We start from the raw sequence: 23,854 nt of genomic DNA, 5'->3' as shown, positions 1-23,854 counted from the left end.
TTTTAGTTAAGAATGCTTTTGTTTTGGATGGTAGTTTTTGAATTTAAAGGCATAACATTTATTTTATTACATAGTTCTGGTTATGGACCTGTTATCTGTGTGTTGGAGCAGACCAGAAAGGTCTAGAACCTGGAACCAGATTTATCCTCGGGGTGGGCAGGTGATGATAGGAGAGAGGTAATGCAAGTAAGTTAAACCCTTATAGATGGTATATTAGTTTCCTAGGGTTGTTGTCACAAAGTACTACAAGATGGTGGCTTAAAACAACAGATATTTATTCTCTCACAGTTCTGGAGGCTAGTCTAAAATCAAGGTGTTAGCAGGGCCATGGTCTCTGAAGCCTCTAAGGGAGACTCCTTTGCCTCTTTCTAGCTTCTTATGTTTGCCTGAAATCCTTGGCATTCCTTGGATTATAGATGCATCACTCCAGTCTCTGCCTCTGTTTTCATGTGGTGTTCTCTCCTGTGTGTTTGTGTCTCTGTGTCTAAATTTCCCCCTTCTTATAAGAACACCAGTCATATTGAATTTAGGGCCCAGCCTAACCCAATATGATCTCATCTTAACTTGATTACTTCTGCAGAAGCCCCTATTTCCAAATAAGGATGCATTCACAGGTTCCAGGTGGACAGGAATATTGGGGGGTCACTATTCAACCCAGTGCATATGGTATCCAGAGAGTAAGCAGCAAATGGCTTTGTGTGCAGTCAGCATGAGGAGAGACCCACTGGAGTAGGTGCAGGTTCTGACCAGTGAGTAAAGCAAGACAGGACACTCTAGAGGTTGTGCAGGTTGTGATCAGAAATTCAGGTAGATCATGACCCTTTGATCAGTGTAAGCAGGTAATAGGCCGGTCTCTACTTTCTATGGGACCCTGGCAAAAGCAGGCTGCAGTATTTGAGGTACCAGGCATCTGATCAGTTTGCCGAGAAAGAGAACATGTCAGGTACCCAGGATTTGAATCATGAGTGGCATTTGGTCTCAGGAATAAGGAAAAGCTCAGCTAAGAGAGTGGGACCAACTAGATTAGGGCCAGCCATGCAGCAACTGTGACTCGCTTCTGAGTCCCAGCGAGGTGGCTGAAGCATCCAAAAATCCCCCCTTCCCAGGGATAGACCTGGAGCCCAGGCAGCAGTGAGCCTTCAGTGCTTGGTGGATGACGGATAGTAAGGAGAAATGAATTAGAGGCTTCATTATTATAATTCACAAACAAACTGTCAGCATCTGACATTGGCAAGTGTTAAGGTGCCCTGGCAAGATATAAATAAGAGTGGTATCTCTGGGTACTAGTGAGTGCTTTAGATAAAGGGGAATGAAAAATTTAATAACATTAAATGTCATTTGTAAAATGAAAGCTCTTGTCCTTCCTAGGAAACACTTTGTAGGTCAGCCTGTCTGCTCTCATCAGAGAGGCTGAATCAGAGGTTGAGTTGTTTTAACGTTAACACCTTTTCTTTTTAAATAAATTGCTTGATAACACTTCCTTGGAACTTTGACTATTTCTTTAACATATTCAAAATCCAGCCTGTCATATAGTTCTAGGATTCTGAGTGATCTATACTGTCTGTTTCTTCCCTCACTGTTAAGCTGAACTGATTTCTGTGAGAATTATGTCCTAGACAATTCATTTGTAAGAACAGAGAACCCCAATGCTGGTGCTAGTTGAAGCCTTCTTCACCTACTTGCCTCCACCGTTCTAGCCTCGTTCAATTACTGTTGGGTGTGTGTGTGTGTGTGTGCGCGTGCTTGCCCTTGTCTCCCTGGACCTATGATATATTTCTAACCCAGGATCCTCATTCAGGTTATTTTGTCATTGATTATTTTTGGGAGCCCTCTGGATTCCATCAGACCATGTTCCTTAGTTTCCAAAGTTATCACAAACAATTCTGTGGTGAATGTTACTGTTCATAACACTAATAAATTTTTGTATGCCAAATTATTTGCTTAGGATAAATTGCTATAAGTGAAATTGCCAGATCAAGGATATGTGATCTTGAATGCTTTTTATACATATTTCCAAATTACTCTTCAGAAAAGTTTATGCTCTCTCGTTGTATATATAAGCGCTCTTATCCCCGAACTCTAACACTGGATAACTTTTTTGAAGTTTATCAATTTGGTAGATCATTTTCGTTTAAATTAATGGCTTTTTTTTTTTTTTTTTTTTTTGGCTGCGTTGGGTCTTCGTTGCTGCGCGTGGGCTTTCTCTAGTTGCAGCAAGCCGGGGCTGCTACTCTCTGTTGCAGTGTGCGGGCTTCTCATTGTGGAGACTTCTCTTGTTGCGGAGCATGGGCTCTAGGCGCGCGGGCTTCAGTAATTGTGATGTGTGGGCTCAGTAGTTGTGGCTCGCGGGTTCTAGAGTACAGGCTCAGTAGTTGTGGAGCATGGGCTTAGTTGCTCCACAGCATGTGGGATCTTCCCAGACCAGGGCTCAAACCCATGTCCCCTGCATTGGCAGGCAGATTCTTAACCACAGAGCCACCAGGAAGTCCCTAATTGCTTTTTTATTGCTAGATTTAGTTGAACATATTTTCATGTTTATTAACCATTTAAAAGTTCTTGTTTTGGGAATTACCTGTGAATATTCTTTGCCCATTTTCTTTTGGAGTGTATGCTTTGATCCCATTTCTTCTTTTATGGAACATATATTAATTGAGCACCTTTTATATGTTAGGGCCAGACAATTTCTAGGTGAACAGCACAGACAAAATCCCTATGATTAAAGAGTTTATATTCTAATATAGTGAGGCAGAAAATAAACAAATAAATATGTAGTATGACAAGTAGGGATAAGGACTGTAAAGAAGGTGCCATGAAAGGCAGGTAGAGATGATGGTGGGCAGGGATGCTATTTATAAAGTTGGTTTGGGGAGGCCTCATGATACCACTGGTATTTAAGGGGAGACATGAAGAAGATAAAGGCACAAACTCTGCTGATATTGGGGAAAGCATTATAGCGGCGGGAACAAAGAGTGCAAAGGGCCTAAGGCAGGACTGTGTTTGACTTGTGATGTGATCATAGTTTGATGAGTGCGGGAGAGAGTTAGGAGGTGAGTTTCAGAGGTAGCAAGGAGTGGGGTGGATGTGGGGTTACAGACCACATAGGGCCTTGGAGCCAGAGTGAGGAATTTGGATTTCATTCTGAGTGAGTTGGGAGCCATTAGAGCGTTTTGAATAGTGAAGTGATATGACCTGACCCAACGTTTTGAAAGAACATTGGTGTTGGTAAGTAGAGACTAGACTGTGAGGGACAGTGATGGGCTCTGGAAGACCAGTTAGGAGCCTCTTGCAATATATCAGATGAGAGACCCTGCAGGTGTGATACAGGTAGTAACAGGTGATTCTGGATATATAACATAGAACCAATAGATTTGCTGATGGATTGGATGCGAAGTGTGAGGGAAAGAGGAGCTAAAGAAGATCCAGGGTTTCTGACCTGAGGAGCTGGTAAGGCAGTCGCCATTTGCTGAGAAGGGGAAATGTGGGAAGGAGAGGATTGGTGGTGATCTGTGAGAGCTTTTTATGTGATGAAGTGTATTAATCTTTTGCCATTTAGGCGGAAAGGTTTTTTCCCTCAATTTGTTGTTAATTAGCTTTGTTAGTTGTGTTTTGCTGTACAGAAATGTCAGCTTTTAAATCTTGTCATCTGTTAATCTTTATAGTTTTTTGGTATTGCTGTCATGCCTAGACAGGTTCTAAAAAATAATCACCGATGCTTTCTTTAAGTATTCTCATGGTTTAGTGTATGCATTTAACTCTTTAATCTGGGTAGAATTAATTTTGATATAGACTGTGAATTACAGTTCAATCTTAATTTTTCTCATATAATTAACCTGTTATCCTAGCATCATTAAACAATTTGTTCTCTGCTAAGAAAAATGATTCTATCATTTCCTTTGAATTGGGAAAGAGGGGTGTGTGACAGATTGTGTGAAGAGGTATTATATCACGTATTTGTGTTTAGCAAGCTCCTAGTCTTGTTTTGGTTGATAACTTGGTGACTGTAATCTCTGAGTATAACAGGTTATAAACATTTATCTCCTGAGTCTCTTCCATTCCCAAAAGAGGTACTTGCCTTAGAAGGTGGCTTTCATCAGTTCCCTCAATGATTGTGAATTCTGCCTTGCGGATGATATGTGACCTGTTTTTAACCACAGCCTGTGTCCTCCTACCAAATATGCTTTTCTGTGACCCACTTTTGTCAACTGACAATTCCTCTGGGATTATAAACTAAAATATTGCTTCAGCAATAAAAGCACTGACTACAGTGTATACTTCCTGTCCATTTAATCATACTATAGATTCCAAAGCCCTGTAACATTTACGTTTGCCACTCTTACATTATCTGTGCTCTAGCCCTTACCCGATAATGTGGATATTTTAGAGGTGACAATATATTGTGTTTAACTAACTGGATTTTCTTCTTTAAGGCAAGAAATGGGTTTCTTATGTTATTAATAATGTTTACGAAATCTTAAACTTGGATGAAGTCCTCAAGCTTGGAAGTAAACCTCCAGCATGTTGTTAACCTTAGAAATTTGTGTTAAGGCTGATTGAACCTAAATCTCTTAAATGCTTTCTTTGTTTTTTGTAGAGAGGGAAATATGAGGTTCCTAAGTGGCTCTCCCCCAGTAGTATTCTGCTTCTTCAACAAATGCTACAGGTAATCTTTGTTATTTATTTTAAAATAATAGAAGTCTTTTGTTATTATTTGATTTTAAGATGTCTGTAGTGCTACTACATTTATCTATCAGCTGTAAAAAATTCCATTCATTGTTATCTACTCTGCAGATATTCTCTACTAGGTGCTTTCTTTGCAAATGCATTTTTTAAAAAAGACTGCTACCATATATCTTTGCTGACTTGGTTTTTCTTCCTTTTTCCTGAGCATTGTCTGTTTTCTCTAACCAGCTCTTGCTCCACTGTTTTCTGTTTTCTTGCTCCCACTCTTTTTCCATTAGATATATAGTAGATACGAAATAAATGCTTAAATGAGCTGATGTACAATTGAGTGGGCCTCATGATCTAGTGCAGTGGTTCTCAAACTTTAGCATGTATCAGAATTGCCAAATGGGCTTATTGAAACACAGATTGCTGGGCACCACCCTGAGAGTGTCTGATTCAGTAGAGCTGGGGCAGGGCTAAGAATTTGCATTTCTAATAAGCTCCCAGATGACACTGATACCGCTGGTCTGGGAACCACACGTTAAGAGCCACTGATTTGGTGTTATGATCTCTAAGGGTGAAAGACAGGAGTGCTGAAGTCTAGTTATCCACTCTACCAAGCAATAGGCATGCCACCTAACCAGGTTCTGACCTATAAAATGGGGATTCTGAGCTTGGCCTCAGTGCTTGCTACATAGTATTACGTGGATAAAATGAGATTAATGGGAAACACTTTGAAAAATATGAGTACCTTATTAGCAATATTTTTTTCATTATTATGTATTCAGTTTTTCCATATATTAAGCCATCTCTACTTTTTATTCAAAATTTACCTTAAGCTCATCTACCTTGAGTAGGGCAAGACCACCAAATCTCCATAATGAGATTGAAAACACCTCATCCTTTCTTCTAAACTCCCCAAAACTTAATCTTTGTTGATTAATTTTTCTCTCCTCACATTTGAAAATTACAAATGGAAAAGAAAGGTGTGCTTTTCAACTTGTTATATGTGATTGTAAGCTCATCGGAGGTAGAGATTGCATATTCAGTGTGAATGCCCTGCATTGTGCCTGCTTGAATATTAAATTGGTGAATATTTCCTGTGAATAGGTTTTCCAGCAAAAGACTATTACATCATACAATAGATTGACTTAACTTCATGAATAATGTCCATACCAATGAAGTTCATGTTTGTTAAACATTTATCTTCTAAGCCTGTGTTGGTAGCTATAGTTTTCTTGCCTCTATTCCCTTTTTAAAAGAATTTATTCCAAGGCCATTTTAAGGTCTTTGACAGCATTTTTGTGATGATAAAGTTTACATCTGTTCTGATGAATTTTGAGTTCTCAGGAGGAAAGGTGTTCTATGCTCTCTATTTAAAATGTTAATCTCCAGCTACCTCTCGATGGCCACTAGGTGGACCCAAAGAAACGGATTTCTGTGAAAAATCTATTGAACCATCCCTGGATCATGCAAGATTACAACTGTCCTGTTGAGTGGCAAAGCAAGACTCCTGTAAGTAAAATGAAATCCAGTAAAATTAAAAAACAAAGACAAAAACTTTGTGTGGATTCAGGATGTACAATGATGTGGTCTAAATACAAAAGAAAATATATTTTGTAAACTTATCTGTCAGATTGGTGTTTGGGAGATTGTAACTGAATTGTATATTTGCCCATTAATCTCTAGGACAGTGGCTCCTAACCGGGCCTGCACATGAGAATCACAAGGACCTTAAAAAAAAGTGTCTGTGCTCTGTCCCACAGCAATTAATGGATATTTTTTAAAAGCTCCCTGGTGTTTCTCACGTAGTCAGGATTGTGAACAGTGCTCTGGGAATCTTAGGCAAGTTACTTAACTTTTCCAAACCTATATATTTGTCTGTAAAAAGTAGGTTAAACCTGTTCTTTCTATTTCCCAGAGTAGTTATAAGGTTATAGAGGTTCTCAAACTTTTAAGTCTGAGGGCCCCTTTATGCTCTTCTTATTCACTTATTAAAATATTTAGTGATCGATTCATTTAAAAGTAACAGTACTAAACCTATTACAGTTTATCACAAATATTTTTATGAAAAATGACTATTTAAAAAATAAATTTAGTGGGAAGACTAGCATTGTTTTACATCTTTGCAAATTTCTTTAAAGTCTAGCTTAACAGAAGACACTTGGATCTCACCTGCTTCTGCATTGTTTTGCTATGATGTTTTGATTGGAGATCCTCAGGGGTCTACAGACCATACCGTGAGAACTGGTCTAATATATATATGAAAGAACTTTATTTATTTATTTTTAACATCTTTATTGGAGTATAATTGCTTTACAATGGTGTGTTAGTTTCTGCTTTGTAACAAAGTGAATCAGTTATACATATACATATGTTCCCGTATCTCTTCCCTCTTGTGTCTCCCTCCCTCCCACCCTCCCTATCCCACCCCTCTAGGTGGTCACAAAGCCCTGAGCTGATCTCCCTGTGCTATGCAGCTGCTTCCCACTAGCTATCTATTTTACGTTTGGTAGTGTATATATGTCCATGCTACTCTCTCACTTTGTCACAGCTTACCCTTCCCCCTCCCCATATCCTCAAGTCCATTCTCTAGTAGGTCTGTGTGAAAGAACTTTAAATAACACAAAGTACTATGCAAGTTTAAGCAGTTATATTAATAACTATTCCTACATTAATGTTTTAAAAAATAGTTTTTAACAAATGGCAATTTGAACTTGGTAAAAATGTGAGCATTATTAAAGGGTATATATAATATTTTTTAATTGAAGTATAGTTGATTTACAATATTGTGTTAGTTTCAGATGTACAGCATAGTGATTCAGTTATGCATATGTATATTTTTTCAGATTATTTTCCACTATAGGTTATTATAAGATATTGAATGTAGTTTCCTGTGTTATACAGTAAATCTCTGTTGCTTATCTATTTTATGTAAGGGGTATGTATACTTTGTATATTAGCGAACTATTGCTGCATAAAAATCCACCCCAAAATTTAGTGACTTGAAACAATAATAATTTACAATTCTGTGGATCAGCAGTTTGGGGCTCAGCCAGACATTTCCTGTGTGAGTCTTACCTGGGGTCACTCATGTGGCTGCAGTTAACTGGTGACTTGACTGTGACTGGATGGTCTAAGCCTCACTCAGAAGACCAACTGTTTGTGCTGGTTATTTGTTGGGCCACACTGTCCAGCGGGCTAGTCTGGGCTTCTTGATATGGCAGCTAGATTCCAGAAGAAGCCAGAAAGTGGGCAAACCCTAACACTCAAGCTTTTTTTTTTTTTTTTGCCTGCACCGCGTGGCATGTGGGATCCTAGTTCCCTGACCAGGGATCGGACACGCGCCCCCTGCATTGTAAGTGCAGAGTCTTAACCACTGGACTGCCAGGGAAGTCCCACACTCAAGCATTTTTCAAGCCTCTGCTTGCATTGTGCTTGCTAATGTCTGGCCAAAGCAAGCCACAAGGCAAAACCCAGAGCTAGTATGGAAAGTATAGCCATCAAAGTTGGTACAGTTCTTATCCTCTTTTCATAGATAAGGAAATCAAGAAATTAAACATAACTACTTCAGAAATAAATCTAGTGAGAAGAGTGGCACTGCTTTACATCTTTGCTGATTTCTTTAAAGTCTAGCTTAATAGAAGACACTTGGGTACTCATCTGTTTCTGCATTCAGTCTGTTTTGATATGTGTTGTTTTGATTAAAGCATATGAAGAAAATGCAGCCTTACACAGATACATAGTTAGAAAAGCATTTTAATGCTTTAAAGGAGAAATGTTTTAATAGCCTTTTCAGTTAATTGGGGATGTTTTTTTGACAATCTACTACAACGTCTGCAATGGAGAGGGGTATGTGCATGGGTCAACAGAATAGCTTGGATACATGCCACATTGTAGACCTGATACAGCTGTGGGGTATTTGCTTTCTGGAAGAATTATACCAATAAATATAAATACTTGGAAAAATAGACTATGTTTGTTTTTAACCCCTTCTCACTAGTCTGCCCACTGTTATGACCATGCAGCCTGATCTGAAATTCCTCCTGATTCTCCTATGACTGTCAACCCCTAAAATCTCTCTTCTCCATATTTCCTTTAACCTTCTAAGACATCTTTAGTATCTATTGAGCAAACACAATTAGAGCTGCAGCTTAATGCTAACAACCATCAACACTGAGAGCCTAGGACAGTAGAGTATACGGTGTCTGAGCAGCGCAGCAGCAGGGCCAGGGGAGCTGTGACGTGCCCTTGTGAGGTGGAGAACATGGGTGGTGCACATGCCTGTGTTCAGCCATTGGGGGTCATCATTTCTCCACATGTGGGAGGGCTTTGCATGTCTTCTCAGCCGTGATCCTTAATAGGGTAGGATATGCTACTGTTTGCAGTGGAACAGATGCCCAAATGAAGAAAGTCTCTGATTTCAACAACACAAATATTATTTTAAATTGGGGCACAATATAAGGTAAGATACATAGTTTTGAGTGTTCCAAAAAAGTATATGATTTTCCTTACATCTTAGTATAATAATTACTAATATTTATTGAATGCTTACTATAATAGAAAAGTGTGCTACTGTAGTACTATAATATAATATAGACAGAGCCCTTAGATAGTACCTTTAAAGGCTTTGTGTTTTTAACTCTTATTAACTCATTCAATCCTCATACAAACCCTCTGAAGTAGGTACTGTTATTGTCCCCATTTACAGGTGAAGCAACTGGGCACAGAATCATGAAATAACTTGCCCAAGGTCAAACAACTAGTAAGTGTAGAACCAGGATTTTAACCCAGACATAAGGGCTCCAAAATATAATGGATCTGACAGGCCAGCTAATTCAAACTCAGGGCCTGTATTCTGTGTAGCTGTAGCCTTTGTGATGAGCATTAGTTGTCTGGTCTCTGTTGGAATAGCTACTGGAATAGAGTCATGGAGAGGTGGCATTATGGTGTGGTAGGAAAAACCCTGGGCTAGGATGAAAAATGCCAGTTTCAGGCAAATTGCATAAATTTTTCTGAGTCTTCATTTTCTCACCTCTAATATGGGTATTCTAATGCCAGTCTCTTCTGTATGTTTGGATCCTGTTTTGTCATCTGTAGAGTGCCTTTAAATGTTATGTCATTAATCTGTCATGTCTGCCTTACAGAGCTGTCGCAGGGATCAAATGAGTTATATACAGAAGAGCTATAAGGGATTATTGCTTTTTGAAGTATTTGCTTTTCTGCCTCAGTATTGTGTTTTATCAAGAGGAACTATAAAAAATAATTCAGATTTACTTGGATATTTAAGGTATAGATGCTATTCTGTAACTCTTTGTATGATCTCCTTGTATCATTTTCACATGTAGCTCTAGTACCCAAATATTGTATCAAATAGAAGTTATATTCAGTTCTATTTTCTGCCCTACTGAACAGGAAATGTAGTAGGCACGGATAATCCAAAATAATTGGCTAGCTTTGGGTATGCATTTTTGTACTTAATTTAACTGGAGCATGTGTGGCTGAGAATTCAGAGTACTTAAAGTGTTGAGCCCCTTTGGAAAACTTGAGATAAACCGTATTTTTCAGACTTTGGTGTCTTGTCCCACTCTTTTCATTCTTTCCAGTTCAGGAGCCCAGCAAAGAAGATAGCATCTCCTTCCTACCTTCCTTCCTTTCCTCCACACACCTTGTGGTAAAGTTACAGAGCAAGAAGCTATGGGGGAGAGGTTTTGGTTTTTAAGAAAGTAACTTAAGATAATGGAGGGAACCCCAGAAATCATTTCCTTCATGCTTGAGCAGTGGTATCAACAAGAAGATACCCAACTGGGTGGTAAAGTGTCCAGGCGTCTGAGGTTGAGCCCTTCCTGAAGCAGGAATCTACATTTTGGGGAGCTGCTAAGGTCAAAGCAACACAATGAAAACTTACTTGTGGCATTTTTGACTTTCATAAAACCATCAGTATAAACCTTTGTGGTCTCCCCATTCTCCTTAGCCCTTGAGGTTGAGCTTGTACCAGCCAATCATGCAGGTCATTGTCTGTACTGTTCCTCTAGTTTCGTGATGGCAACATGACTTTCTCTTGAGTCCGATGTTACAAGTGTGGTGTCCAGAACAAGGGAAGGTCATGATATTGCTCTGCCACGTGCTGGTACCTTGAAGGTCAGTGAGAACCTGAACTATGTGATCTAAAGAAAGGGCCAGAATGGTAAGGGGGGTTAATCATTAAAACAGTGGTTAAAGGAACTGGAAAAGAGAAAACTTGGAGAGGAAAGTTTGTTGATAATAGGAATATTCAAATTTCTGAAAGTTCTTATACCAAAGAGGAAATAGAATTATGACTGTTAGTAAAAATAGTTAGCAGTTTTTTGAGGGCCTACTCATTTATGGTGATGTATTAGGTACACCCCATAGGTTACATATATTGCAAGGCAGGTGCCATCTCTGTTTTACAGATGATGAAACTGAGGTTCAGAGCGGTGTAGTAATATGCTCAAGGTCACACGGTTATTTTGTGATGTAATGATTAAAACCAAGGTCTCTCTACTTCCAAAGCCTGTCAGCTGTCAGATTGTACCAATTCACAGTGGGTAGGGATCACAGGGAGACAGATCTTAGGGGAAGAGGAAGAAGCTAACCATCTCAGCTGTTCTGGAGAGGAAGACTTAAAGCAGAAAATGAAACATCCCATATTGGGGCTGTTGTGAAGCGAATTCTTACATTGGAAAGATGACTTTTTTTTTTTTTTTGCGGTACGCGGGCCTCTCACTGCTGTGGCCTCCCCCGCTGTGGAGCACAGGCTCCGGACGCGCAGGCTCAGCGGCCATGGCTCACGAGTCCAGCCGCTCCGCGGCACTTGGGATCTTCCCGGACCAGGGCACGAACCTGCGTCCCCTGCATCGGCAGGTGGACTCCCAACCACTGCGCCACCAGGGAAGCCCCTGGAAACATGACTTTAAAATTACATTCCTTATGATTCTTTTCCCATATGATTTTATGAACTCCTGTTCCAGGTCCAGGCCAGACCCTTCCTGCCTTTTCATTCTCAGTGATCCTTGTTTGGTTCTGAGAACTCATTTCTGGCCCCATCTCTGGTGAGGTCTCATCATGCAGGGATCACAATACTTAGATAATTTCTGTCCTTAAGCAAAATAAAGTTTGTGTAGCGGCTGTGTCACTTCTTCCTTTTAAAAATTGTGCTTTACTGGTACCTTCAGCGTAATGATGATTGTGCAGCATCTATGGCACCATCATAACGGCTCCTTGGATTGTGCTAAACCCAAACATAACCTGGGGGACAATATGCTACAAGTCTGAGCCACTCTTTTACCCAGTCTGTTGTCCTGCCAGTGATTTTGGATGCCTAGATGACTGCTCTGTGATGCAAATACCAGTCCCTGTCTTGCGGTAGGGGAGGAGAATATAGTCCCTTGGCTGCACAGCAGAATTGTAACAGTTGATCAGATGATGAGGGGGATGTGAAGAGCTGGGAAAGAGCTCATCATCTTCTTGAACTTCTTATTGTTATCTGCTTATATCTTTAAAAATTGCGGAGAATGTTTATTCGTGTTTTTTTTAAAAAATAAATTATTTATTTATTTATTTTTGGCTGTGTTGGCTCTTTGTTGCTGGGCGCGTGCTTTCTCTAGTTGCGGCGAGCGGGGGCTACTCTTCGTTGCAGTGTGCGGGCTTCTCATTGCGGTGGTTTTTCTTGTTGCGGAGCACGGGCCCTCGGCGTGCGGGCTTCAGTAGTTGTGGCTCGTGGGCTCTAGAGCGCAGGCTCAGTAGTTGTGGCACACAGGCTTAGTTGCTCCGTGGCATGTGGGATCTTCCCGGACCAGAGCTCGAACCCATGTCCCCTGCATTGGCAGGTGGATTCTTAACCACTGCGCCACCAGGGAAGCCCGAGAATGTTTATTCTTACCCAAGAGTTTGACAAACTCATGTTGTTTTTACATGTTGGTGTTTGATTTTGCCAGGTAATTATGGTAATTTTAAAATTTCAAAACCATAAATATTTTGTAAGTTTTTGTTAATAAAGTTGATAAAATTTTTTTGTAGCTTATTCACCTTGATGAAGATTGTGTAACGGAACTTTCTGTATATCACAGAAACAACAGGCAAACAATGGAGGATTTAATTTCACTGGTAAGAAATACAGCATGAATTCGAGAGTAATATCTTTTGTTTCATCATTGTTTTTTATTTTATCAGTACATTAAAAATAGTATAGCATTTTTCAGACCTATGATTTTACCATGGGTGTAAATATTGCACTTATTTTATGTTTATGTGTGTTTTCCACTCAACTCTTTTTTCTGATGTCTGGTGGATATACTCTTTAAAAATGAGATTGATCAAAGAGACAATGGAAAAAAAACTTTTAAGAAACAGAACAAATGAGTTCAGAGAATTGACAGAGTTTCAATTTTGACTACTTTAAATTCTCTAACATGGAACTGTGATTCTGTTGTAGAAATGAGGTAAACACAAAGCAGTTTTCATTTTACCTGAAAGCAACCTTGTAGCATCGTATCACCCCCAACCTTATGAACCAAATACCATGGAATCATCATCATGATTTCTGGTATTGGATCATTTTAGCTCTTTCAGATGCTTAATCTCTAGATGACACATGTGTTTTTTTTCTAGAGATGGAGGCACTCACAGCTGTCTCTGAGTACAATCTAACATGATGGGCAGGGATTGCAGCCAACATGGCTCCTGGTTCAGTACTATGTCTCTCATCACCTATGAATCGTATTTGTTTTTTTCTCTTTTCTAACTTGAAAGGTAAAGGCCTTAAGCAAATTTTTTTTAAACTAACCAAACTTTACTAAGCCACAATTTTTTCAGTGAGGAGGAGATATGAAGGAATTCTTTTGAATAACATAATACGTCTTTTGAATGACAATTCCAGACAAACAGAACATGTCTGGAAAACAGAATGATAATTTACTTTTTCATGGAATGAAAGGGGATGGTAAGAATTGGGAACTGCTGCCAGATATGTCAGGTCCTTAGTATTTTACAATGAAAATTCGAAGTTTTCGTGTAAACAAGTTAAAAAAAATTACATGACCTTTTCTTTGGAATGCTCTTTAATAGAAAACTATATTTTGGATGCAAAAAATTTCTTTTTAAATTTTTTTTATAGAAAATTTCAAACACCTACAGAAGTAGAGAGACTAGTATAATAACAATGGTTTTCCATGTACTCATCATCCAGTTTTAACAGTTATTAACACTTTGCCAATTTTATCTATATTCCAACACTACCCTCCATCTGCCCTTTTTAGCTAGAGTATTTCAAAGCAAGTCCCATGTATCATGTCATTTTATCCAGAAAAAATTTAGTATGAGATTCACAAACTTTTAAAATCTGAATCTTAAAACTAACATACTCAGAATTTCAAGAATCATTAGGAAAAAAAAAAGTCTTTAAAATAGTATCCTTTATGTGGTGTCTACATATAATTTTCAAACTTAAAAGTGAAATGGAAATGGGAATTGTCTTCTTACTTCTGATACAGAAAACAAAATAATGAGGCATGATAGATTGTTTTCTGGTGTTACATCTCTTTAAAGATCTGTTATCCTGAAAGCTAGGCATGACCAACATCAAGAACGTGTGAGGAAAGTAATAGTTTTTCTTCTTGTGTACTTTTCCCTCATTCTTAAATGCCTGTTTATACTTACTTTCCAGTCCTAGGGATGAGTAAACAACATCTTCTTAACCTTGCCTGAACATTGTAATCACCTAGGAACTTTAATCCTGATGCCTAAATCCCACCCCCAGAAATTATTATTTCATTGGTCTGGGGTATGGCATAAGCATCACAATTTTTAAAAGCTTTCCAAATGATTGCAGTGTGTAGCCAGGAGTTGAGAAGTATTACTCTAGATTCTTGCCTTCAAAGTGTGATCTAGAATCAGCAGCATCAGCATCACTTTGTGCTTGTTAGAAATGCAGAATCTCAGTCCCACCTCAGACCTGCTGAATCAGAATCTGCATCTTAATAAACCCTAAGTGATTCATCTATACATTAAAGCTTGTGAAGCATTGGTCTAAGTCAGTGGTTCTCAACTGGGAGTGATTTTGCCCCTCAGGGGACATTTTTGGTTGTCACAATGGGGATGTGTGTATATGCTAATGGCATCTAGTGAGTAGGGGCCAGGGATGCTGCCAGATATCCTAGAGAATAGCCACTCACCACAAAGAATTATCCAGGTCAACTATAAAATAGTGTTGAAGTTGAAAAATCCTGGTCTGGGTGGTCTCAGAGAATTCACATTGGTTCTAGGTACTTTCCAGTTTAAAGAACCTTGGGAAAACCAGGTTTGAGATCAGCCGTGGTCTGTTTTGGCATCTTGGGAGCTCTAGGGGCTGACTAGACAGGACAGAGATAAGTTTAATGTGATCCATGCTGGGTATGGTGCTGCTGAGCTTTGTGTAAGAGAGAGAAACAATATTATTCCCAAACATTCAACTCATGGAACTACCACTTTTATATTATATACATGAGCATTCTTTTTTTTTTTTTTTTGCGGTACACGGGTCTCTCACTGTTGTGGCCTCTCCAGTTGCGGAGCACAGGCTCCGGACGTGCAGGCTCAGCGGCCATGGCTCACGGGCCCAGCCACTCCGCAGCATGTGGGATCTTCCCGGACCGGGGCACAAACCCATGTCCCCTGCATCGGCAGGCGGACTCTCAACCACTGCGCCACCAGGGAAGCCCTACATGAGCATTCTTAAACTGCTTTTTGTATGTGGAAGTGAGAGTCTCTCATGTGTCATGATTTTGAGCCATCTCATAGTCCTGTTGAGATTTTCTCCTGTGGTGCTAGAGCTTCCACTTGATAGCTTTCCTTACTTTCCCCCGATCTTCCAGCCTTGAGTGGCTCTGGATTGTGAAGCAGCCAGTTATGTATCTGGCTTCGCTGAGGGTCGCATGTGCACATGAGAACCTACAGACCAAGACAGATCCTTTCCTCTCACCCCTGCAGTGCAAACACCCATGTATTCTGGTGGTGGAAGTTTAAAGATTGAGGGCCTCGGGAGCAAGGTCAGGAGAAGGATGGTGGGCCACTCCTCAATTTCTCAAACCCTCTGTTCCAGTAGCTGCCTCTCCTCAGCCCAGGTGCCCGGGCAGTCCTTTAACATTTAACTTGCCTGAACAGTAACTGGGGATTTTAAAATGTTTTTTGTTTTCTAGAAATGGAACCTTCTTTATAACAGGTAAACCTGTTGCTTTACTTTCAGACATTTGACTTTCAAAAGAGGGAGCTGCCTAAAAGATAAGGGAGACATTGGTTGCATTAGACTTGGGGATCGACATCACCTGAAAAGCATTACTAATGTGTTGATTTATCTGTTATTAAACATAGAACTCCCCTGTGCATCTTATTTTAATAAGTAGTATGAAGTGGCTATGGCAAAAAAGTTATTAAAAGGATGCTTTTTTGCCTAGGGAAGTAGAGTTTCCAGGATTATAAAACTGAGGCCTATTTAGAAAATTCCACCTAAAACCCTTAGCGCCTTCCAGGTATTGTTTACAATGCCTGGGTTATGCCATTGTTGACAAGCAAGTGGCAACTTGTTTCTGAGCAATTGTCTGTAATCAGTTTATGGCATCTCTTTCAAAAAGGCAGCTATCACCCATGAGACCATGGATGTGGGAGGTACAGAAAAAACCTTTTTTTTTTTTTTTTCAGTACGCGGGCCTCTCACTGTTGTGGCCTCTCCCGTTGCGGAGCACAGGCTCCGGACGCGCAGGCTTAGTGGCCATGGCGCACAGGCCCAGCTGCTCTGCGGCATGTGAGATCTTCCCGGACCGGGGCACGAACCTGTGTCCCCTGCATTGGCAGGCGGACTCTCAACCACTGCACCACCAGGGAAGCCCCCAGAAAAAACCTTTAACATAGCTTCTGGAAAGTAGAGAGTGATTATAACTATGTAGTTTTCACCTAGTTTCCAAGTACATCCTCCATGAAACCTTTTCCGTCCCTCCTTTCCCCCAACCTTTCTGGATTAAAGGCAACATTCCATGATAATTTATCACAGTGTTATACTTCTTCCACTATATTGATAGATCCATTATGTAAATTTCAAAGCATATACTATGATTGTGGCCATCTAAAATGTTAACAGATAAAATTTATTAATAAAATCAGAGGTGATAGTAGACCTCTTTGGCTCATGCACTTTGTGAGGTACATAGCACAAAATATTATTTAGCATTAAAATTTAACACTTTTGTAGGGCAGAGGGTCTCAAAGTCTTGAGTACATTATTTAGAAACTTTCAGTCATTCGCGTAGATTGAACAGACATGTTTACATCAACACTTCCTAAAACCTCACTAAAATAACAGTAAAGGAATAAAAAGACAAACAATTCACAATGAAGAGAATAAAAGAGGAGACAAAAAAAATGTCAGTAAAATTTTAGAAGTTACAAAATGGCTAAGTGGCAGCTGACCTAGCACTTTGGAGAAAGCTGAAGGCAAAGTGCCTGCAGTGGGAAAAGGCAGTAAGCAAATTGATTAGAGCCCTGGAGCTCCAGAAAAGCTCAGGAATCAGAGGTCCTAGGAACCTCTGGAGTCAGGGAAGTGAGCAGGGTGGAAACAGGAAGGTTGGTTGAAAGTCTGTATTAGGAGCAGTTAGATTGCTAGGTCCCTCTGTTTGCCTTGTGCTGTATGATAGCCACCTCTTCTCCACTCCAGCAGAAGATTGGAGACATTGAACAAGAGGCACTCTTGTACCAGATGCAGCTCAGGTGGGGGTGATGAGCCATTCTGAAATGGATGCATTGACACACACATTCCTCTTACTGAACAGTGAACCACTGCCTCTAACTCTCTTCCCTATTCAACTCTGAGAATGCTGGGATCAGGATTTTATCCTAATTGCAGTGGGGTTGGGGAAAATATTGGAAGACTCATCTCTAGGGAAAAGCCAAGAGAGCCAGGTTCCTGTCTCTTCACCTTAGAGAGAAGCCCATAAGGTAATGAGCAGGCCTAAACTACACAAGAGTCTTAAGTAGCTGCGTAGTATACTCTTTGCTTTCAAATAGAGACAGACAGCCAAAGATCACCAGACTTTTGAGGACGGCCTCTAACGTGAAAGTCAAAGATCAAAACAAATGGGGTGGTGGGAGAGAAGGAAGAAAAAGCAAACATGCTCAGAAAAAACAGATAATGCAGGGAGTGGAAGAAAATAGCCAAGAAACAATAATTAATATTCTCTGAGATAAGAGAAGCTATTTCTTTTTTGAAATAGGAATAAGATGACTAAAAAGTAACATTTTAAGAGATACTCTTGAAGATTTAAAATATGACTACAGAAATGAAAAGCTCAGTAGAAATGTTTGAAAATGAAGGTAATGTGAAATCTTTCAAAAGTAGAACCTAAAGACAGAGAGATGCACAAAGAAAAGAGAAGGGGTAAGAAAGGTCCAACATAGACATAATAGAAGTTGCAGGAAGATAAAACAGAGAAGAAGAAGGGGAAGGAAACCATCACAGAAATAGTACAAGAAGAAATATTCCAGAACTGAAAGGTATGAGTTTCTAAGAATGAAGGGACTTAACTAGGGTTTGGCAAAATGGATGAAAATAGATTCACACAAAGGCCTGTTTTAGTGAAATTTCAGAAAACTAGGGGGGAAAAGGAGATCCAAAAAAGTTTCTAGAGACAAGAAACAAAAGGTCATACACAAAGGCTTGGGAATCAGAAAGACTTTAGATTTTTCGATAACTGTGCTAGAAGCTAGAAGACCATGAGACGGTGCCTTCAAAGCTGTGGAAATTATTGTCAGCCTCGAATTCCATACTCAGGCAAACCAGAGTCAAGCGTGTGGATAGCATACAGTCATTTATCAGACATGCAAGATCTCAAAAAATTTACCTCCTCTTCATCCACACTCAGGAAGTTGTTGGGGGAAATGTTCCACCAAAACAAGAAAGTAAACGAAGAGAAAGGAACAGGTAGGATCTAGGAAACCAAGGGGTATATTGTAGAATAGAAGTGAAGGGAACCCCTCAATCGACAGTTGAGTTGCAGGCTGGGAAAGAAGCCAGCCCAGAGTGGAGCATAGAATGCAGACATCAGGTGGAATGTCTCCAAAATGAGACAGAGGAGGAGACAGATTAGCTGATGTGTTGTGAACATGTTGGGAGGAGGTGAAGAGTGTTGGAGAGTGTGGAGTTGAGTTAGTAAGATGACTAACTGCTTCTTTTTTATTTTTAACTTCAAGAAAAAGTTTCAAAAGAAGAAAATGCAAGGATAGCACCCTGTGTGGTTTGGTTGCAGGGCTGATATTCAACCAGTATGGCCATACAGATTATTAAGATACTAGAATATTTGTATACTGATTGGTAAATAACTACTACACTGAGTGCCCTCCCTGTTGCCCTGTAACCTCCCTTAGGCCTGGTACCTCCCTCCGGTCCTGCCTCATATCCAGCAATTAAAAGGTTAATAGTTGGCATGGCAGGGGTTTCCCAGGAACCTACTCATATTTTGGCCTCTGTTTTGATTCACTGGGGTCAGGGTACCAATTAAGTATTTTGAATATTGCCTTTACTTAGTTGCAAATACTATTTATATAATCATAATAATGTAAATGTTGATTTAACTAAAAATTATAAAACTATAGTAGGAGGATGCAGGGAAATATGTTCGGGGGAAGGAAGGAGTTGTAGTAGAGCTAAATTCTTATTTTCTGTAGTAAGAAATCTAGAGATAATATCCGAAGCTGAAAAAAATTAAAGCTGTATATGCAATTAATTTAGAAATATAGAAAAAACAGCCAAAGGTGCCTTTTAGGAAGTGGAAATTGTGTGTGTGTGGGAGTGGTGTAGGGGATTGCTGTCTTTCATTATATGCTTTAAAGCCAAAAAAAATATCTAAATTCTGAATGTTTGTTACATTGAGGAAAAAATTAATTTAAAATAAAACATTATTTCAAAAAGCAAGTTTAGTCTTCTAAACAATTTGATTTTCTTTTCCTCCAGTGGCAGTATGATCACCTCACAGCTACTTATCTTCTACTCCTAGCCAAGAAGGCTCGGGGAAAACCAGTTCGTTTAAGGCTTCTTTCTTCCTGTGGACAAGCCAACTCGACTGCAGTCACAAACATCAAGGTGAATGTCAGAAGCTTTTGTGTGAGTGCCTTCTGCTCTTGCCATGTGCCCATCTTGTTCATAAGTGGATACATGCCAGGGAAGTTAACTTTGCTGATGTCAGGGGCCCACAAGCAAGACATTTTTATGATCTAAATATTTTTGATGAGGAAAATGGGAAATTCTGAATGCGAACACTAGAATTTTGAATGTCTACATGGCATTAAAAACAAAAAAATTTCTCCCTCCCCTTTTTTCCACAAAAGTAACTCCTGATGTAGAATAATTTTAAGCCACAGATAAGCTAAAGGAAAATAGAATTTACCTATAAAGCTACTACCACCTATAGATAAAATAGTTTATATTTTATTGTATCTTTCCAGTCTTTTTTTAGTATGCTTGTTTATATAATTTATGTAAATTATAGGACATATTATACTTTATATAACATGAAGTATTTCAGTGAATATTTTGATACTCACTTATATTAAGGGTTTAGGTTGTTTGTTTTGAGCAGCAGCTGTAGCTCATGCAACTCAAATTCCTTGTATGAGTTATAACCAAATTATTTTTTTCTATTTTGTTGTCTTTGTCTCATTTTCCTTTGTCATGAACATTTAGAATGGTGGAGAAGCCTTACATATTTGGAAGCACCATGTCATTCCTAAGTGCTCAAATTAGTGTCTGTTTTCTGTGTGATTTTTTGTATCTCCCATGCCTTAAAATTCCACCTTCCAAATACTTTGCCAGATAGGTGTGGAGCTTTGTAATATAATATTCCCTCCATTAATTCAAGTTGCAGTTTAAATGGTTTTAACATTAGGAAACTGTACTTTTGTCATTCTCAGAGAGAAAGAGTTGGCCCTCTTCATGGAATCCAGTATAGCAGAAATGATTATGTGTGTGAGGTGATATTTTTTTCTTTAGATCTCAAAACTCTGTTTTTAAAAAATGTTCAAATGCCACCTCTTTCATAATCTTTTTTTGAACGCTGAATGCCCCCCCTGCCACCGTCATTTCCTTTAACAACTCAATTTTGACCTCTCTTCAATCATGTGCTGCAGGTATAGTGGGTCTTTTGTCCCTGCCAGACCTAATTTGTCTCCCTTCTCTCCGTAGTTGGTCTTTTGACCAAATTAAGAACCAAAAGTGTTAGTGTAAGGGGCTGTTGTGTAAAGAAATCTCTGAAGTGAGATAATCTTATTGCTGGGTTGTTTTTCTAATCTGTTCTTCGAGAGTTGTACTGGGCTGGTGAATATCCCATGCCCAGGCAGATCTTTTACCCACGGACTCCATGAATCATCCTATCCCTCATCCTGCTCACAGGGCAAACCCTTTAAAGTCTCACACCCAAGTCAATACCTTTGGGTCTAAGAGGACACAAAAACATAAACTTTGCTTCTGATCAAGGTAATTTCAGAAAGATATTAGATACCTCCATACTTAGAATAAACCTCAGCTAAATTTTAAGGTTTATGACACCCCAGTTAAGGTTTAAGACCTTAGTTTAAAAGGTCTTAGACATTTTCCTAAGCCATTAGATTTTCTTATATCTGGATTGGTGTGGTCTCAATTCATCTGCATATGTGAGTCATAGAGTATCCAAGTAGAAAGGATCTGGGAAGATGTTTACTCTTATCTTCCATCTAATGAGCATTTATTTACCTAATAATTTAATCATTTGGGCATTTATATTATTGAGCCAATTTTTATAGCCAATAAAGAGATATTTTAATGACAAGCAATGAAGTAGAAATCAAATTTTGGGTTTTTTTTCTGGTCTTTATGCAACTCACTAAGGCTTGAAGCAAGCTATATAGTCTCTTTGTGCTATTCTCCTCCTTGATAGAATCACTCTTTTTTCTCTGGAGTGTTGTTTATAAGAAAGTAAGTAATTCTGAACGGTTAATCAATAGATGCCACTTTCAGTGAAACAATAATACAATCTGATCTGAGAATCACAAAAGACCACGTATCAACATCATTAGCATTTTCAGGCCCCGTGCTAGCTCTTGGGAAACAAATCTGTGTACAGGGTAGTGCTTGTTGTCTAACAGTTAAGTTGAGGCAAGCTATACGTATAGATAATACTACATCGTAGTAGGTGGCGGGTGCCAGCTAAGCGCTAGAGGTGTGCGGTAGGGGCTTTAGAGGGTGAGAGTGGTCACCGTGGGTGATCTGAACTGGATCCATATTTAAGTTTAGAAAAATACAAAAGAAGGAGCACAGAATTCAGGGCAAGATAAATGGAATTAGCAAAAACTCAGGCACCTAAATGTGCTCAATGTATCCTTTTGGCAGTGACTAGACTTGTTTGGTTAAAATAAAGAGTTCAAGGGGGAAAAGTAAAAGAGGAAGAGAGTGAATGGGTGATCTGGAAGGGTAGCTGAGAGCTAGATTGTAGGGAACCTTGAAATGCCAGGTCAGAGGGTTACACTTTGTGCTGTAAGTAATGGGAAACTGGGTTTTTGAGCAAGACATGACATGTCACCAACATGACTGATTTTCAGAGTTCATCCAGTTGTATATAGGATTGTTCAGTCAGGGATGTTTATGTGCTTTTATTATCTACTGCAGTACCCTGGCAGCCTTCATTCATACGACACTGTGCTTTTCCCCACTGGGCATAGACTTAGCTTTAGTATTTTTCTCAGCCTAGCACTCCATGTAGCTAGTTCTAGTTGATGGTAATTGACAACCCTGGAGAACTCTGTCACCCCTGGTTGAGAGGGTGGGAAGATTGGTGGCAGGGACCATGTTGTCCATTTGAATAGTTCAGGTATGAGAAGATTTGTCCTTGAATCAGAAAATTAGAAAAGAAAGGATGGAATGTAAGAAATTCAAGTACAGTTGCTTGGCCAGGCTAACTAGATATTGAAGGAAAGGAAAGGAGTGAAAAATAAAAAATCCAACTATACTCCATAGTCTTAGAATTTAGGGTATATCTAGTGTACTCCTAGTTTTTTTGAGGGGGAGGAGTGAAGGAAAATAAATGACTGGTGGTATTATTAGCATAGGACCCCGAATAGCCTGTCTCCAGGAGATCTTTCATAAGTCTAATTTATTCCTAGTAGAAATTGCGAGCTACTCAGTATGTTCTTGCAACCAAGAAACCTGTATTTCAGAGTCCCTTCCATCTACTTTGTCGGAGAGCTTCTTATTTATAGATTTGCAAAACAGTTATTTGTCTGGTGTTATAGTGATTATCTGATAATGATATGCTAAGTAGATTGCCATATAACATAAGAATGTTCCAAGGCATCTTGTTTGAGAGTCAGAGATTCTCCTATCTAATAATTTTTTTTTTTTGCGGTACGCGGGCCTCTCACTGTTGTGGCCTCTCCCGTTGCGGAGCACAGGCTCGGGATGCGCAGGCTCAGCAGCCATGGCTCACGGGCCCAGCCGCTCCGTGGCATGTGGGATCTTCCCAGACTGGGGCCCAAACCCGCATCCCCTGCATCGGCAGGCGGACTCTCAACCACTGCGCCACCAGGGAAGCCCCTCTAATAATTTGAATTAAAAATTTTTGACTTCCTGTTTTGGGTGGTGATCTCCTTCAGTCTACTGTCTCTCATTTGTTTCTGCTTCGAGGACCTTGCCCTGTGCCTGCAATATATTCTTTTAAAATGGAATCATGGTGGTGTTGTTTCTGAGTTCTTCTATTTTTGAATAGTCAAAGAATCTGAGTCTAGAAGATGTGATCGCCAGTGATGAAAATTATGTGGCTGGATTAATAGACTATGAATGGTGTGAAGACATTTCATCAACAGGTGTGGCTACTCCACAAACACCACAGGTTGGTTATTTTTATTACTGTTTAAAGTGGAATATGTTACCTCAATTATAAAAAATATCTAGGTTCTAACATAAGATCTAGTTTGTGCTTGCAAATTTAATGAATTCCTAAGCCATTGAAAATATTAATGGGAGATTGTTGGAATATAAATGAAAGGGAAGCCAGTTATTTCCAAGTTGAAGAAAGCCAAGATTCCATTTTGGAGCACTTCACTGCTCTTTTTTCCTTCCCTTCCCTCCCCATCTCTTTAAAAAATGAGGTATAATTTACATGTCCCTGTTGCTCCACAGACT

At 39.5% G+C, this 23,854-nt stretch overlaps 1 protein-coding gene across 9 annotated transcripts in view; it reads left to right on the top strand.

The window, feature by feature from the left end:
* MELK (maternal embryonic leucine zipper kinase) overlaps positions 1-23,854 on the top strand; it is a gene marked incomplete at its 5' end in the record, with an annotated part of 70,626 nt that overhangs the window by 29,480 nt on the left and 17,292 nt on the right. For 7 of the 9 annotated variants that reach the window (XM_082657335.1, XM_082657333.1, XM_082657330.1 and 4 more), the window contains 5 exons: positions 4,592-4,660; positions 6,079-6,177; positions 12,703-12,789; positions 19,658-19,786; positions 23,439-23,561. In XM_082657335.1, coding sequence (XP_082513461.1) covers positions 4,592-4,660; positions 6,079-6,177; positions 12,703-12,789; positions 19,658-19,786; positions 23,439-23,561 — 507 coding nt within the window. The remainder of the gene's footprint in view (positions 1-4,591; positions 4,661-6,078; positions 6,178-12,702; positions 12,790-19,657; positions 19,787-23,438; positions 23,562-23,854) is intronic. The other 2 variants (XM_082657332.1, XM_082657334.1) reach the window with 2 other exon arrangements.

Source organism: Grampus griseus (assembly GCF_964374135.1).
Source record: "Grampus griseus genome assembly, chromosome: 6".
Lineage (NCBI taxonomy): Eukaryota > Metazoa > Chordata > Mammalia > Artiodactyla > Delphinidae > Grampus > Grampus griseus.
The sequence above is the reverse complement of the archived record's forward strand: the minus strand, read 5'-3'. Positions and strand labels throughout refer to the sequence as shown.